This window comes from Protopterus annectens, chromosome 8.part1 (assembly GCF_019279795.1).
Source record: "Protopterus annectens isolate FY-2018-M chromosome 8.part1, PAN1.0, whole genome shotgun sequence".
Classification (NCBI taxonomy): Eukaryota; Metazoa; Chordata; order Ceratodontiformes; family Protopteridae; genus Protopterus; species Protopterus annectens.
In genome coordinates this window covers 497,303,651-497,323,405 of record NC_056742.1, presented here as the reverse complement: position 1 = coordinate 497,323,405, position 19,755 = coordinate 497,303,651, and the positions used below count along the sequence as shown (strand labels likewise).

The 19,755-nt window shown below is 37.1% G+C and overlaps 1 protein-coding gene across 1 annotated transcript in view; it reads right to left on the bottom strand.

Annotated features, from left to right (window-relative positions):
• LOC122810419 (B-cadherin-like) overlaps window positions 1-19,755 on the bottom strand; it is a 766,834-nt gene that overhangs the window by 493,139 nt on the left and 253,940 nt on the right. The window contains exon 4 of the mRNA XM_044082031.1: window positions 11,879-12,007. Within this exon, the coding sequence (XP_043937966.1) occupies window positions 11,879-12,007 (129 nt within the window). The remainder of the gene's footprint in view (window positions 1-11,878; window positions 12,008-19,755) is intronic.

Genomic DNA, 19,755 nt, shown 5'->3' with positions numbered 1-19,755 from the left:
TCTATGGTATGGATGTGAGCATGCAAGGGAATTGGGTGGCTGAATGGGATGGCAGCAGATAGTGGACACCTATATCGGCAGCATGAAATTCATACTAAATACTGGTGTCAATATAGTAAGCAGTATTAGACAAGGTGACAAAACCCGGTGCAGGACATGTGCCCATAGGACACACACATCCATGTCAGTGAGGCTCACATACCCAACAACAGTCTCAGCCAGCAGGACAGGTGTAGATGACCACAAAGAAAGGTTGTGCTAAGGCCTCTGATTGATGGCTATGGAGAACAGCCTCCCTCCACACCTACACAGACAGACTACAGCAGGTCAGGCAGTGGGATGTTACTTCTGAAGGGTAAGAAGTCTGAAACTGAACGGTAAAATGATCAACTTAAGTAACTACCCATTAATTAAGAACTTTATCTTATGGGATATGCATAAATTCAACCACCTCTCACTAACAGATCTTTAAGTTGCTTTGGCTTTGCCCAAAAAATATACTATTATCCTGAGGCAGAGAGCTCACCTCATCTTTTCTTCACAGTTATCCCAGTTCTGATGTTGATCATAACCGCGTAGCAGACCTATTACAAAACTTAGTTAGTAGGAAAAACATGCTTTCTATAGCCTATAGAACCTCTTCCTCATTTCTAAATCAAGGGAAAATTATTTTTGCGGATTACTGGGAGCAACAGGGCGTTACCCTCTCACCACAGCAGAAAGCGCTATCAATAAAATCTACTCAAGTATTCTCCCTTTAAAAAGCTTTTGTATACACGATTTATGATTACAAATAACTTATATCTAACTCTGGTCCACTTGAATAAATTTAATCCAAATCTTTCCACTTCATGCTCCTGCTGCTCTTGTCCCCATGCTGATATCATTCACATTCTGTGGTTTTGTAGATACTCGCACAGCATCTGGTGCTCTCTCAAGGTAAGGCTGGACAAAATGGGTTACCATAAATCTACCTTATCCTGGGAAATGGCCTTACTACACATTACCAGCCTTAACATACCTAAATTTAAACTTAGAGCCCTAATTACACTCTGTCTTCTAATAAAATTTTATATTACCGAGCACTGGATTGACCGCTCCAAGCTGTCCTGGAGGGACTTTAAGAATCTGGCAATTAAATATATTACCTCCCAAAAACTGCTAATAATTAATCCCCACAAACGAGCTTCATACCAAGAACTATGGGATTTTATTTTTCTTCTTTTGACTGACGAATAATGAGCACTACCCACATGTCACTCCACGCCCCTTGCTCACTACAAACTCTATTAACCAGATCTCCCTGCCGCTGGTGTAGGTTCCCCTTTGTGACCTTGGCCATGGATGTTTTTGTCTCTTGATCCCCCCTTTCTTCAATACTCTGTTAGTTGGGGGGGGTGAATTGCAGTATGGTAGACGTTGTATCTACACTACCTTTTAAATCTAGTATTTGCAGTTTTCACTTTGTGTAGCATTTCCCTTTCTTCCTTGTACACATTGGCACTTATGTATATAGGTTATGATTTTTGATCACTTATGTAGTAATGCTTAAGATCAACTCATTTATTGTTGTAATAATGTGTTCTTATTATTATGCCTGCTGTAGTTATTAAAGCAAATAAAGTGTGTTTTGAAAATTTCTCCAAGTCTTTTGGGTTTCTAATACTATGACAGGAATGGACCCCTTTCCTAAGTCAAAATACACTTAAATTTCATGAAATTAGTGTTGTTTCACTTTTTGATGTTAGCCAAAAGTGCTCTTCGCAGCACCCACATTGTGCCCAGTAATGACTCCTTCTACAATTCGTACGGTGTTACATGAACTGGTAACATATCTAAATATGATTGTAAATTCTTTTTTATAAGACCAGTTGCTCCTACTACTATTGGAACTGTATGAGTATCTTTCTTCCACATGGCTCTCATTTCTGCCTGCAGATCAAGGTATTTTATGACTTTGTGTCCCTCTGTACGCAAGACACTGTAGTCACCAGGTGTGGCAATTTCAATGATCAATGCTACTTTTGTCTTCTTTTCTTGGACCACTATATCCGGTTTTCTAGCATCCATCTTCTGGACTGTTGGTATTGGGTGATCCCATGTGATAAAAACTTCATCATTTTCTATGATTCTCTGTGGCTCATGTTTCCAATGTTTTTCAGCCACTTCGATACCACATTGTTTGCACAATCCCCAGTGTAACAATCTCGCCACATTATTATGCCTTTCAGTACACAGTCCCTCTGCCATTAGAGCATCACAACCAGCAATAAGGTGTGTAACTGTTTCCAACGTGGTTCCACAAAACCTACATACGTCTGTTTCTCCCACATGTTCAATGGACTTAGTAAACTAGTGGGTACACAGCCCACTATCTTGGGCTGTCAATATTAACCTTTCATTTCTTGATGTAAATTCACATCTCCTTACTGCCACTGTATGTTAATTCATGGACTCCCAAATAACAACATAACACAGTCCACAGAACACAAATGCAAGGCCATGTTGACCAATCCCAGTACCATGTCCACCATGTCCTCTACTGCATGAACTGTGGACCAACCCCTAAATACTGCTGGGATGAAGTGATAACTATAAGCATACTTATCAGATATCATTTGCATAATGTTAGGAAGAGAATAGAATAATGAGGGGGGGGGGTGGAAGCATGGAAGTAATGGAGTGTGTGAAGTCTGAAACTCTGATGTGTGCACATACTATCCCTGCCTGCAAACACAGGAATGGGTGACTACAAACCTGCTCATAAACCAGAATGTGAAGGGGTAATGACCAGAAATATGAGCCCTGCCTCTGGGTAACCTATGTGTATTGTATATATGGTCCTGTCAGATGTAAACCTGTGTGTGACTGCGTGTTGCGTGTGTGCTTCCAGACGAATGGTTTATGGCCCATTCACACACACTGCACTCCCCATTGCACTACTGCAGCTAACCTGCTGCTATCATTCACCTTGAAATACACCTTTGGGGAACGGCTAACCCTATAAGCTCCTTGGCGCGTGCGATAAATGCTGTACACTGTAGCAGCAATACATAGCTAGGTAGGGGGCTAAATCTCAGTACTGTTGTGTGTGTGTGTGTGTGTGTGTGTGTGTGTGTGTGTGTGTGTACACTGTAGCAGCAATACATAGCTAGGTAGGGGGTTAAATCTCAGTACTGTTGTGTGTGTGTGTGTGTGTGTGTGTGTGTGTGTGTGTGTGTGTGTGTGTGTGTGTAGGAATCAATGCTTTTGAGACCAGTCACAGTCACTACACCTTCCATTGCCCTACTTTGGGAAGCCTGCTGATTTCACTCACCTTGAAATACACCTTTGGAGGAGGGCTAACCATATAAGGTCCATGGCACGTGCAATAAATGCTGTATATTGTAGTAGCAATACATAGCTAGCTTGGGGTTTGAATCTCAGTACTGTCAAGTGGGTGTTTGTGTGCAGGGATCAATGCTTTTGAGGCCAGTCACAGTCACTACACCTTCCACTGCCCTACTTTGGGAAGCCTGCTGATTCATGTGTAAGTATACTGTATGGGGCACTTGTGTTTATCTGGGGATTTCACCACTGTATTACAATGACACCTCACATCTGCACTTAATGCAGTACTCCAGTTCACAAATATATGTTATTTAGTAGGTTATACACAAAAAAAAATGTTTATGAATTGCTTTCACATGTAAAATCAGAATTTGCTACGGTGAGGATCGAACCATGATGACTGCTCCCAAAGCATACGCTCTACTCACTACATTACTGCAGTATTGCTTCTAGTGCATGAAACTTGCTATTTAATTTCTTGTGCTGTTTAAGCTGGACTATGTGTAGCAACCGGCACACCCATGCAGCTATGGTTAAACTTTATTGCTTTTATAAAAAAAAATACTTGTAAGTGTTCTTTTATCTATGCACTCCACTATATCCTGGTTACTACTACACCTGTTATTTTGTCAGCTTTCTGCTTCATGGTGGGCATAGCTCTCCACCTCTTGGAGTGAAAACCCTGGGCAAACCCTGAAATGATGGGGGGACAAATGGAGGGACCGATTTAATATATTGCTTTGGATTTCTGCGTGCATCTGTATATTTTACTGCTATCCTGATGTGTTTGGGGTGCTATTAGCATTCTCAATAATTTTAATTGCCTAACAGCAATTCTTGAGTGCAGGGGCATGTATATTGTGAGAGCTCTGCTCTCTGATGCTCACCCTGTACTCGTCCATGGCTCCGTGTTAGTTGAGGTTCACAGGCATATTCATAAATATGCATGGTGTGCTGCCGTGCAGTACTTAGATGGTCGCTTCCATGCAGGACTAAGTTATTCCTGCACAGAAGCTTAGTGAATCCAGGGGGATATGTATTCATTGTGGAGAACTTGAAACAACAGAACATGTTTTTGAAATGTATTAGAGCAAAGAAGTTATGGGAAGAAATATGTAAAAATAAAATTTCGAAAGATTTGGAAATGGTAGAACATATAAATATGGATATATTGGAATGTGGATAGTACGAGAAGATAAAACAAAAAGATGTGAAGAAAATTGATAGAATAATATTTTATATTATATGGACAATATGGGTGGAGAGACTTAATGAAGTCAAATTTAACGCAAAATGGATATTAGCAGAAATTCTAAAGAAAAAAGATTATTGGCTTTGGAAAAAAGGACAGGGGAGTGCTTAATAACATAAAATTGCTGTACACTGTATAAAGATGTAAATAATTGTAAATAATGTGTATATCAGCTATGTAAAGAATGTACATAACCAATGATTATCAATAAAGAACCCCTGCTCTTTGGAGGGGCTACATGGCGCTGGAGGTCTCCTACAGCAACACAGAAAAGGCCTAATAGAAGTAGCAGCACATGGAGGGGGGGATGAAAATGGCTAAAGACAGTCTGGAGGTAGAAATGAGAATGTGGAGAAAATTCATTCAATAACGATTATCAGAACGCAGGTTAAGATTCCTGTCTGTTGGATGATACAGATCAGAACGCAGGTTAAGATTCCTGTCTGTCGGATGATACAGATCAGAATGCAGATTAAGATTCCTGTCTGTCGGATGATACAGATCAGAATGCAGGTTAAGATTCCTGTCTGTTGGATGATACAGATCAGAACACAGGTTAAGATTCCTGTCTGTCGGATGATACAGATCAGAATGCAGATTAAGATTCCTGTCTGTCGGATGTTACAGATCAGAGCACAGATTAGGATTCCTGTCTGTCAGATGATACAGATCAGAATGCAGATTAAGATTCCTGTCTGTCAGATGATACAGATCAGAATGCAGATTAAGATTCCTGTCTGTCAGATGATACAGATCAGAACGCAGATTAAGATTCCTGTCTGTTGGATGATACAGATCAGAACGCAGATTAAGATTTATGTCTGTCGGATGATGCAGATCAGAACGCAGATTAAGATTCCTGTCTGTCAGATGATACAGATCAGAAAGCAGATTAACATTCCTGTCTGTTGGATGATACAGATCAGAACGCAGATTAAAATTTCTGTCTGTCGGATGATACAGATCAGAACGCAGATTAAGATTCCTGTCTGTCAGATGATACAGATCAGAAAGCAGATTAAGATTCCTGTCTGTTGGATGATACAGATCAGAACGCAGATTAAAATTTCTGTCTGTCGGATAATACAGATCAGAACGCAGATTAAGATTCCTGTCTGTCAGATGATACAGATCAGAAAGCAGATTAAGATTCCTGTCTGTTGGATGATACAGATCAGAAGACAGATTAAGATTCCTGTCTGTCGGATGATACAGATCAGAATGCAGATTAAGATTCCTGTCTGTCGGATGATACAGATCAGAATGCAGATTAAGATTCCTGTCTGTCAGATGATCCAGATGACAAGCAGTTAACTGTCTCAATGCAGGATGAAAAAAGTGAGTCCACAAGAGTGGTGTAGATAAGTGAAGAACTACAGCGAACCAAATAATTGTGGGGTGGAAATAGTATATGAAACTTAGGAAGTGAGAGTTGTTCTGGAGTGTCTGTGTGTTGTGTAAACAAAACACTGAAAATAACATTGTTAAGGATGGGAAGATTAACTGTTGTGGATGCGAGTTGGACAAGAACATGTTTGTAGAATTATAACATTATATGCTTATATAACTAGTAATGAAAGAGAGAATATATTTAATCATTAGACTAAGTGGTGGTTAACATGAAAATTATAATTGCAGGGGGCTTAAATTGTGATTTAAGGGGAAGATGTAAAAATACATGAAGTAATAACATGGTAGATTAGTCATGTAGAACAAAGGTCAGTGGACTTCCAGTAGGGGTTCATTTGGATCTGAAATTAATTATTTCATATTGGAAGGCTTGGGGTAGCAGATGGTGATAAACTGTGATGGTTTTTCACACCATTTAACAATATGGATGAAGGAGATGGAAGAAAGGGAATATATTAAAATAGGAAGGGGAATAAAAAGAATAAATGAAAAATGAAGGGTTAAAATTGGAAACTGGGAAGTACTGCAGTTACACCGAGTCTGGCACTCATGTCCCCTACGGACAGAGGTAGCTTATAAATGCCTGGCTCTCAATGTCCTATTTGGATCCAGGACATTATAGTTCTTTCATGAAAACTTGGCTAGGCTTAGAAAGACCTCTGGGACATTAACCTAGTAACAGCATATAGGTTCATAGGTGTGCACTAGGCTAATGGCTCTGGAGCCTTTACAAGCCTAGCCCATAGGATTACCCTGGCATCGTGCCACACGACCTTAGTTCCCAGATATGAATCTATGAGGCTATGACTTAAGGAAGGATGATTATACATAAACGACTTCTGAAAGAACGGGTGTGAGTGGTCAACTAACTTTAAAAAGAAGTATAATAAGTCCATTTTCAGGTAAGGTAATGTAAGAAAGGAAGAGAAAGTAAAGCATATGGGACAATGTATAGAACTATGTTAGAGAATTTAGAGAATAATATACAGTATAGAAAAGGAAATATATAAAAGAAATCGAGAGAAAGTAAGGTGTTACTATTTAGGCAGAGGTATTATTTACAAAAGATGAGGCATCTGTATAGTCTCATAAAATAATGAAGGAGAATATTAGTATTAAAGAGAAAATTGAAAATATATAAGGCGAGGTAAAAAAGAACACAAGAGCAAATTATGAGTATTGTAATGCAGCATGTTGAAAGTATGTTTAAGACTAAAAAGAAGGAAGATAAGACAGAACTGATAGTAAAGAAAGTTCCAGAATGAGTTAAGCAAGAATTTGAAAAATAAATTATTATAGTGAATTGGATGAATACTTGGGGAAGTAAATGTTGATTCAGTATCAGGCCCTGATGGTATCAGGTATGGAATGTACAAGAAATGAATGGACTGACAAAGATGATATTTTGTAAATGTACTGAATAAATGGTTGACAGAGGGTTTAGTTATGAAGGGTTATGTAGCTGGATATTAAATTTTATCTGGAAGAAAGATGAGAAGAATACAATAAAAATTGAACACCCGTCATGCAAAAATAACATGGATTATAAACATTTTATGGGAATAATATTGAGGATAGTAGGAGGAAGGATGATAGATATTAATGAAGAAACTATATATGGTATAAAAGAAAAGGGATGGGAGAATTATTATTGGTTGTAAAAGACATCGTGGATGATGTTATAAATAAAAGTGAGGATGTGAAACCTATGGTAGGTGATAACAGCAAGGCATCTGATATGGTAGAACATGGTGCTTTTTGGGATATTATAGGGAAGTCTGGAATAGGTGATAAAATTAGGAGAGTGTATATGTCAGCATATCAGAATAAAAGAATAAACGTGACCGTAAATGGGTGACTGTGTAAAGAAATATGCATGAAGTGTGGTATAAGACAAGGATGTCCTGTGAGTGGAATATTATTTGCAGTTGCAATGAATGTGATAGTGAGTGAAGTAGCTTATAAAATGAAAGATACTATAGATATGTGATGCAAACGTGGGGGTGATATTGCTGGTTTTGACATACACAGACAATATAGTTGTTGATAAGAGCCAAATAAGGAAGAGGGAGGTGTAGGTTTGTCCAATGGATGCTTAAAGGAAATGGGAATAACCTCAAATAAAGACACAAAGTAAGGGTTTGGGGGGGGTGAACACTGGGCATGTGTACGTTTCAATGAACGAATGAATGAAGTATCTTTGCTAGGAATAACATTTGGGATGTAGCTATGATGCAATGGGAAGAGTTGATAAAATAAATGAAAGAAATGTCTTCTGTGGAGGACACATAGATTAACATTCAGGAAAGAGGCTTATCTGGTGAATTCGCTATTAATGGAAAAATTGCACTTATATCAAATGTTTATATGATCCCAGTAAAATATGAAAAAAAATTGTACAATAGGTGTTTTCTATCATATCAGTTTTGAGATTAATCCAAGTGAAAAGAGTTGTGTTGCACATGAGTGAAGATGAAGAGGTATTGTGGTTACTTAATCCAGTTGTTTGTTCTACTTCTTTAAACTTGTGTAAAAGAAAGAACAGAATGAGAATTTAATAGTCAGAATGTCTAAATATAAGCACAAAACATTCTGGGAGATGACAATAAGAAAAAGAATATGTGTGTTAAATTGAAAACAGCAACATGTTACACAAACTACAGCTGGATATCCATAATTGCTGACAGATTTATTGAAACAAACTGACCAAGCACTACTGCGAGAAAACATTTTCTTTATAACACGGATCAGTGTCAGATACACTGCACTTCCTCAGCTTCGCAGATAACAAAACGTCCACCAAGGAAGTATTCCACAACCACTTTTATAGTTTTAAAACTTTGTTCTTGATGAAAACGTTCTTTTCCTGTATTGAACCATTCTTTGTCTGTATCCTTATCTCCGTCCAGAGAAAACCAGTTCTTAGCAGGCAGAAAGTTGTTTTATTCATAGGACAGTCTGTAACGTTTTATTCTGTGTTAGCCATGTTCATCCTGAGAAAAGCAGTTCTCAGCATGCCGGAATGTTCTTTCATTGATAGGATAGTTTGTAACTTTTTTCTGCTGTGTTAGCCATTTCAAAAATATCACACTGTTATTATGATTACCAAGTCTCTGTTACTTTGAAGGAAAAACAATTCTACCAAATAATATATATATATATATATATATATATATATATATATATATATATATATATATATATATATATATATATATCTATATACATATAAATACATGTGATTACTCATGAGGGAAACCAGTTTATATAATTCTGTCAATGTGAATGAAGAAATTAAAATGATCATGAAAAAATGCTAACATGGAAAATAAAACCAGATGATAAAACGATGTGGTATAATAACATGATGAAGTAATATTATTATGTAAATCCATAGGAACATTTACCAGAAGTGATTAAAGTGGTGTACCAAGATAGCATACTGTCAGGATTTCCTTTGAAGACTAGTAATAAATATATTACAAGTAAAGTGGAATATGCCATTAAGAAAGTTCAAAGTGTGTTTATTTAGTGGGGAGGAAGAGGAGACAGTGCATGTTTTTTGAAATGTAAAAGACGGATGAAATTCAGGAAATAGCTGTGTGAAGAAAATGTTTTTACAACTATGAATATGATTAAAAAGAAATAATGTGCGAGAAGGGTAGATAAGAATTTATTTTATGTAATATTTGGCATGAAATACTGAATAACAGTTTGTTTAATGGGAAATGGATTTTGTCAGATGTTTTGTATAAAATCAGATTCTAGTTGTGGAAGAAGGCGTGGGGATCCATTATGTTAGAATAACAATGATATGTGTACATTTGCAACTATAAATATGTCCATTGTATAAATATGTAAATAATGTTTTTATGTTGTGTTAAATAACAGTGCCATGGAATCTTTTATATTTACCTGAGCTGCCACCAAATCAAGAAGATGGGACCCCAGTATAACTTCTCATTGGAAGGACAGCACACTCAGGAGTGCAGTGAAAATCCTAACACCACATCATCTTCAGGCATACTTCCAGCAAGGGGTTACTACTACAACCTTGAGTGATGACTCCATCATTAAAGCCTAAGACAGTGAAATAGTACTTCTGCACTCTCCTCTCCAGGTAGTATGTTAATAAAAGTACAGCCTCCAGTTAGTACAATATGCTATCTACATGAGCCTTCAGGCAGTGTAGTAGTACCTGCATCTGCAAAGTAGTGTGGTGCTACCTGCATGTCCCCAGACAGTGAATTAAGGATAGCATTATCCACAAATTAGTGCAGTAGCATCTGCAGTTCTCCCCAACTAGCAGTGGTAACTTCACATATCCCAGGCAGTACAGTAGCATCTAAAAGCCCCCAAACCCCAGGCACTGAAGTAGCGTCTGTGTAACCCCTCTCTGCAATGCAACACTGTCTGAGTATTCCCAGCCCCAAGGCAGTATAGTATTACCTTTATACCACCACTCACCAAACAGTGTGACAGTTCCTACACTAACATAGTGACTGACCCAGGGAAGCACACTCCTATAGTACAAGCTGGTCTGCTAGAGCTAAGGAAAACATAGTGTTTTAGTAAAAGTTAATGGGAATCAGGTGCTTTTGGAGCTATATTAGCACCAATACCTGGGTCAGGTCAGATTCGTCATTCCTGAGTTGAGACAGGACTATCACAGGAGTTCTCAAGAGATGATGAAGTTAGTTGAAAGCTAGTCATGAATGGAGAAGCTGGGAAAAAAGTACAGATGACATCCATGAAGTCAAGAAGAAATAAAGGCTGTCATTTTGCAAGCTGAAGAAGTTGTGCAGAATTGTTTGAAATATCTGTTTGCTCTGATAAATAGACCAAACCTTTATTAGTGCTGTTTTGTTCAGGACAACTGTAAAACAGAGCTATTTATCCTCAGAGATGGCTGAGTAAAGGCCAAACTGGGATGATTATTTTTTTTCTGTTTTTATTTCCCATATTTTGACAAAAAAGCTGAATTTTTCATTTTTTTTGTAAGTAAACTTGTTTAATCCTGAAAACTCAAAGACTGAATTTATATGAATGCAGGATGCTTAGCCAACAGGCTCCCCAGACAATGCTCAGTGATAACCAATGATTTTAACTGAATACATATTGAAAATAAACAATGACTGCAATTTCCGTCCTTGTTTCTCCTACATAAAGGGTGATCCAGTGTTTGCATTTCCCTTCTAATGCCCACCATTTTCTAATGAATAGCAAATTAACCCACAAGATAATCATTTTTGTAAAAAGCCAAAATGAAACTTTGGCATGATAGATCTTACTTGAACCAGGGGTCTAGCAAGCAAATTCCACTTTGTACTCACAAGCTCTTAGTGCTACCCCCCACCCCTCCTTGGACATCTAAAAATGGACACCTCTCAAAATGCTGCTCCCGAAGCACTTAATAAATTTAAGTAAAATCTTCAGCTGTTTCCCAGTTAAAACTATTAAAATACTGTGTTTAGATTATCAGTATTGCATCTGTTATTAAAGGCATTCATTTAGACAGCTGTAGGCATAGTATGACCTGATAAAAGCCATGTTGCTATGATACCCAGAAAGAAAATGTACTCAGCGGAGTACAAAGACTGCGCCTGGCTACACCCTTGACCTGAACTATGTTTTGCAAACCATGGTATCATTCCAATTTAAGATAATCTAAAGCAATCTATCTTTATCTGAGAATATTATTCAGAATATAAAATGTAAGCATTAAATATAATAAAGGGCTTGGTTATTTTTATGACACTCCCAATACATCTTATAATAGCTGCAGATTACGTCTGCTTAGATTGTTACAAAGCACAGGTGATACTACCCAGTAAATCAAAACAAGACAATATTATGCTGTTTCACTATGAAAATATGAATCCATACATGAACCAGTTTCTTTGGAAATGGTCCTCGGTCATTTTCAGGTACATTGGATGGAGGAATAACCCAGTCTCTCTTCCATCTATGCCGTCCTGGGCGCAGTCTGGGGAACTCCAACGTTGGAACTGCCTTCTGGACATCAGAAGAAACATCATATTGAGAAAAAAAATTAAAGGAAAAGTTTAGGGAAAATAAAAGCTAGCATTACATTTATCACACAACAAACCACACAATTGCATTTACAATAGTTTGTACATGTGCTGTGCCTCTTAACCAGAAAAAGATGATTTAGAGTGGTCGGTCACACATACAATGACTGGCTATATTTGTCAGATACTTTGGTCAGTCACACACAATGACTGGCTATACTTATCAGATACTTTGGTCAGTCACGCACATACAATGACTGGCTATACTTATTAGATACTTTGCTTTTAAGGCTCTCAACTAAGATGCTTAACTTGTCAGGAAACACAGGCAGAAGAGCAGAAACAGTAAAGTCGAGACACTGCATAGTTTGGCCATGTATATATAATTCCTTGCAGTAACTGTAAGGCCATCTTATACTTTATAAAAGGCTACATAAAGGTGCATTTTAACACATAAAAGAAGCTTTTAACTTATTACTGACTACAAATATCACCTGCAATGAATTTCTGTCCTCAGGTCACAGACAATAGAAGCACTGAAGCACTGTAATGGGTGACTTCATTGTTGACAGGTTGACAGGTGTGCTAGTTTCTTGACTGGTCAGTATATGGGTAATGACATGACACCAGTACATCACCATTTGTAGTCCTTAAAGTCTAGATATCAACAAGCTGTAATGAAATGCCACATTGACAGTATATCTGTTCTGTGTCCATCTACATTTTTCTCTATCTAGTGTGGCATAATGCATACTTTGTTCTGTCAGAAATTATGTTTATGGCATATGACATGTTGCTTATATAATATGTAATACGATAAGAACCTTCCGTCTTTTGGATGAAACATTAAACTGAGGCATCCTCTACTTGGGTTAGTGGTAGCTCAAGTAAATGTGAAAGATCCTACAAAACCTATCTAAAAAGTAGGGGTCTGTTATTTTTATTGTATTTGCAACTTATTGACATAAATATTATATATTTACTTATTTACATATATACATATTTTCAACATTTTTTAAAACAATTACAATGAAGTAAAACCAGCTTTGCTTTCTTTACTTGATTACCAGTCCTTTACCCAGAACCACCATTTTATTCTTTAGTAACTGCTGAAAAAATATTTCCCATTAAATATAATCTCATTAAGTCTTTCCTTCCAAATAACCTCTCTCTGTAACGTAACGAACTCTTCTATCTATTCTCAGCTTATTTCCTTTTCTTAATATTTTATGATATCCATGTGTATCAAATCCATATTTATTTATTTTTCTTTTATATTTTCAAAAAAAGTAAAGACTAGGGGAAGTTCCCTGATGGCTTGGCCAGATTTCCCCTAACAGTGTATATACCACCTGTGGTTTCCCCTGAAAAGAAACCGATAGCCTAGTGAGACTAAACCAGTCAACAAAGGATAAATATTAATAAAATAAATAAAAACATTCTAGAAGAATGCATACCTAACATACTTTGGTAAAGCTTTCTGCCAATTGGCCCAGGGAATGTGAACCACCTGGGAAATGTTGCTAGAAACAGGAGTTGAGGCCCACAATGGCAGAAACATTTGCTTCTCATGGAATGAGATTTTTAGGCTTAGAGTGAAGAATGAAGGGGGGTCATTTATTATTTTACTTTATTTGTCCTTTGGTAACTGGGAAAGTCCAACTGAGCCAATGGCCCATTTTCAGTGGAGGCTCGAGAAAAAAGCTCCACAACAGATTTAAAAAACATTTAAACAATAGTTAATAAGGAATTATAAGCAATGCAGTGGTGCAGTGGTTATCATTATCAACTCTTTTGTCACCTCACGGCAAGAGGTTCTCCAGTTTGATACTTGGTTGGGGTGCCTTCTGTGCGGAGTCTGCAGGTCCTCACTGGGTATGTGTGGATTTCTACCTGGTGTTCCAGTTTCCTCCCACATTCCAAAGGCATGTGTCTAGAGCATTTCTCCCTGGGTCTCTCCTGAAAATGGGCTTTGTCCAGTCAGATTTTCCTGGTAAACAAATGTTAAATAAATAAATAAAAATTATGTACAAGGGGAGAAAAGCTTCACAACAAATGAATTAATTTACAATAAGTTGATGAGTAATTATATGCAAGGGGTTTAAAAGTCACATAACAGATATTTTACAATGAGTTGGGGAGAAAGACTCCACAAACACACATAAAAACAATTTGCAATAGTTGACAAGTAATTATATACAATGGGAGAAAAGCCCCAGGATAGCTAAAACTTTTTTTACAATAGATTGGGGTATAGTTTATATACAAAGGGATAGGAGCCCCCACAACAGATTGAAATACATTTACAGAATATTGCCAGGAGAAATTCTGATGAAGAATACAATATGTGATACAAGCAGCAAGATATTTAAAGAAGCAGGCCATGAGCAGAGGAAGCTGTGAATCTGTGCAACAGCAAAGAAAGTCTTGAGGATGTACTCAAAAAGTACCAGAAAACACACAAAAAGTACCAGAAAATGCACAAAAAGTACCAGAAAACGCACAAAAAGTAACAGAAAACACAGAAAAAGTAACAGAAAACACATGGCTGGACTTACAGCAGTTTGTCTTGAACTGCAGGAGGACTGCTCTGCTCCTGTTGAGAGACTGTGACTTTTAAACAGAACTGTGAGTCTGCATGTGCTGAATCTGAACTGTGAACTGCGTAAGATTACATTATGTAAAAATGTGCTTATCATTTTACTTTTGTTTTGGATAGTATACTTTAAGTTTACATTTTAATGTAAATAGTTGCACTTAATTGGAAGACATTGTTTGCACTTTGTTAGACTTGCACCGCAGGTGATTGCAGTGGGCATAATTTAGTCTCTGTGTCTATCAGATTTAACTATTGTTTTCTGTTCTTGCATCACAGCCTGCAACTATAGGAAAATTCTAGTTAACTATTCCACTTGAAGAGACACAGTTGCATTCCCCCGATACACACACACACACACACACACACACACACACACACACACACCAGAACTTGTTTTTTTTTTTTGAGTAAATTGTAACCAGTCATAACACACATCTAATAAATAATCCTCAAACAACAGGAGCTGATATAACTTAATTCACTCTCTCGCTAGCTACTCTACCAAGAAAAGTAACTTATTCTTACTTACACTCCAAGTGTTTTAATCCATTATATCCTATAGCAGTTCTACACTATACATTTAAACGTGATATTATCTAATGTTCTCTTAGTCACCCACCTCTACTTTCTAGCCTTTCTCACCAGCTATAACACTTTCCTAATACAGAAATATACTTCACCTACCTACACACATCTACCCAACAAATGCCCAGCCCACCTCTCCCTTACAACATCACCCAGCATCTATCACTCATCTACCATAGATCTATTTAGCTACAAATATATAAAACCAAAGTATCCAATCATGAGGACACCAATAAAACTAAACCAAAAGCCTATTTGGTTATACATTTTCCTACAGAAAAGCACCACTCAGTTAATCAGTGGAGAGATTTACCAAACCCTTGTCCCCATCATCAGCAACTCCATCCTGACAAAACCATACCCAATAACCACACCATTAACGCACATTTATTGTCCAAGCATAACTTTCACTTGTTAAATATGAGCCTGTGAAGCAGGTGTGATAAAATCCATGGCATCCATGCCTACCTGACTGTCCCCTTCCCCAACACAGTAACCTGGCTAAAAACAGAAGTAACTGAAAATGGCCTCACACCTCCAGGATTTAATATAATCTGCACTGACAGGACAAACAAATGAGCAACAGGAGTTGCAATTCTCTATAAAACTCCCTAAATATAATCATACTTAAAGAAGAGATTCCAAAATTTAACAATGCTAAGATCATTTTAGCAACACTAAAAATTAATAATAGAAAAACAATCCATATCTGAGAATTTATATGGCTGTACTCAATTAATTTCATCATCCAGGAGACTAAACAAAAACTCCAGCATGTAGTCAACCCTAGGTTGCTCACCAGTAAACCAGACAAAGTAACTGCAGCTAGATGCCTATCAGATGGCATAAGTGATTACCTACAATCATATGCCATTAAAAGCTATAACAGACAAGACAAATGAATTATGTACAATAAAATATAAAATTCAACCAAGTTCAACAAAGACAACTTATTGAAACACTGTAACTGGAATACGTTAAAATGCACACCTGTAGACTCTGTAGTCTCCCACTTCAATGACATTTTCCTAAAAATCCTTAATGATTTAGTCCCAGTTTGTAATAAAATAGTCAAACCCAACCCTGCACCATGCTTAACTAAGTAAATAAAACAACTAATGTTGGAACATGACAAAGCTTGCTCCTTAACCTTAACAAAACAAAATTAAGACTCAAAACTTAGTATAGATATTTAGACACCTAAGAAACCTTACCAAACTTTTTTGCATCATACTGGATAAACAAACCTACTATAATAACCTTCAGCACAAACATAAAAAGCTAAACTTTTCTGATCATCCCTAAATAGGTTACTACTCTCTGGGCAAACCACCACCCCTACTCAACTACTGCACTGAATCAGCCTCCTCCCAGTCCGACAACTACTTTATACTGACCACACTGTCCTTAGTTAACACTGACCCTGCCACTACTGTCCCTCTCCCATCAACAAATCCAAATCTTTCCCATTACGTCAACCTCACCCCTGTATCTACCTGCACTATAAAAAGCTTTTACTTAAATTGAAACCTACCACCATGGCTGCTGACCAGCTCCCATCAGAATATCTAAATCTAACTGCTAATGCCATTACTTTCCCCATCTGTGTACTGGTAAATAGGTCCATATCTGAACAACATGTTCCTGACATCTGGAAACATTCCTATATTCCATTACACAAAGGGAGTTCGTCACCTGACTTTAAGAAGTACGGACCCACCATAACTATTCTCTTTCCACTTTCAAAAATCTTTGAAAAGTGTATCCACACTCAACTCAAACAATATCTCAGTTCCAATAAGCCACTTTTCAAAACACAGCATGATTTCAGATCCCATCACTGTACAACCACTGCCCTACTGCATTTTACTAACACTGTAAATCAACTTAGAAATAATGGCAAACTTATGTCGGTAATGTTTTTAGACTTATTTAAAGCATTCAAACCTGTATCACATCAGCATTTACTCTCTGAACTTCCTTCCATCAGGCTTTCTCAATACTTCCTTACACGGTTCCTTAACTGTATGTATGGAAGAAAACAAGCAGTTGAATGGCACCGGGATTATTCCCCATTTCAACCTGTATCCATAGGAATCCCACAATACTTGATCCTCAGACCCCTCCTCTTTAACATCATTATACAATACAAAAGCATTGTCCAATATGCTGATGATTCAGCATTAATATGTGCAGACCCAACTCTCTCCAAAATCCAGGAATTTTTCTCAAACTTCTTTTACCTCTATATTAACCTGGCTAAAAAAATCATGCCTGCACCTTAACCCTTACAAAATGAAATTAATGTTCTTAACTCAAAACAATTTCACAATCAAAAGCAATCTTTCCTAATTGCATCAGCAAACAACACTAAAAGAAAAATAGTTATAAACAGTAAACTCCTTGGAGTTGTCATTGCTAAAAATGTCAGCCTTAACTACCATATTTTACAAACCATAAAAAAGAAGCTGGGCTCCCTGTATAGATCTAAACAATACCTTACAGGCATGGCACAGCAAACATTAGCCTCAACCTACCTACTCTCAGCTCTCCTTCATGCATCACCTACTGTAACTAACCTAAATACTACTCCTGAATCAAAACTAGCCCTTGCTAAATATAATTGCTAAATTTGCCACTAACTCAATGCATACAACCAAGTCTTGAGACAACTTAACTGGCTCAAACTAAGCAATGTCCTAAAACATATACAATTAGTATCTGAATTTACAATTATTTATTAACCAGATAAATGTTCCACACTAAAAAATATCTTACTGCCTTATTCTTCTTCAAGGGACCTCCACTCTGCCAATAATTTCTTATTAAAAACATCTAAAGTCTAATAACTTGGCTGCAGACACACCTTACTCCTGGTATATCTCAAAAATATGGACACCATATTCTGAGACTTTAACTTCACTTGTTAATATAACAGGACTCTGGGACTCTGATAGAGCTTCTCTCCCTGGTTGTACAATGAAAATGGACTTTGCCAAGTTGGACTTTCTTGGTCAACAAAGAAAAATAAATAAACAAGTAAAGAAATAAATATTTTGCCGATAAGGAGAACCTCACGGACAAAAATGTGAGTCGGCCTACAGTGGCTGCTCGTCAGAGCTGTGTGTTTACTGATAAACAGTTAGCCAGTCTTCAGGAAAATGTGACTATTACAGCCAACATGCTGACCACTCAAAATCCACTCCACCAATGAAGAAGCTGGACAAAGATGATGACTCTGAGACATCCCTTGTTGCTTTTTAAAAAATATGCCACCCAGGAGAATTGGGTATATCCTGAATGGGATAACATTTTCTCTTTATGACTACAGGGAAACACTTGAGGTCTATATGGACAAGGAAGGTATTAGCTATATGAGCTATCAAAAAGTAAAAAAAGGACTGCCTGCTGTAGCTGGTGTGTCTTTTGAAACCCAGGAATAATTCAGTACTGGACATTTCAAGTAAAACAGTAAGACCTTAAATGTATGCTGTAAAGCATATTCTATACTTATTTTTAGGGCCAGAAATCAACACTAAAAGTAAAATGATAGCAATTTTAGCAGTTGGAAAAATTCAAACAGGCACTCCTAAGTAATTTATGTAAAAGGACTTGTTAGAGCGACACTAAGAGTACTAACAAATTGTGTGCTTTAACTGAAAGATCACTAGTTAACAAAACACCGGACCAGATTCAATAAAACCTACACTAAGTGTACACGATATGTATTCAATAAAATTCTTATCACATTTTTTGTTTTCTAGTCACTCAGAAAGATTACGCTAAATGTACATGTAGTCTACACTTTGTGGTAACCTTTAGAAATCCCTGTCAGTATTTAAAGCTGAAAGAATATCAGCAGCAAAACTAAAAGTAGAAGGAAGAAGGTGGGCATTATGTCTGTGCTGTCTGCTCACTCAGAACAGTGTACACTTAGTATAGGCTTTATTGAATCTGGCCCATTGTCTAAAAACTGCACACTCTTAATTTTAGCCTATAAGTAAGAAGGTATAAATGTCTGTGGAATAGAAAATAGTATATTTTAGATGCAGGAACAGGGAGCACATTGCTAAACAATTTTAATTAGTAGTGAGAATGTTGTGCCTAACACAGATGACATTTCTAGATAACATGCTGGTAATGGAGATGCACCAACAGAATATTATAAAGTAGCTGCAAGAACAGCAGAATCAAAATATTGTTGTATTTGCACCACAAAGTTAACCAAAGATATGGTCTTGGTGAATGAGAAGGAATTGAAAGGGCTACTAGATTCTAGTAGCATGATCAGACATGTTAAGTAACCATATGTCTGTAAACATAAAACAAACGACAAGAAGAAGTAAAAGTAATATATGTCCATGAAGACAAGAAAGAGTATCCCGTAACACATGTAGAAATTCAAACGCTGTTAGGTAAAGTACTACATCCTATATCTTTGTTGTGTAATTTAACACATGATGACATAATCAATAAAGGATTCCTTAATTTCAAGGCTCTTGGAAATTATGGGGGAGAAAGTACAGTTACATACTCTGTGGTCTGCA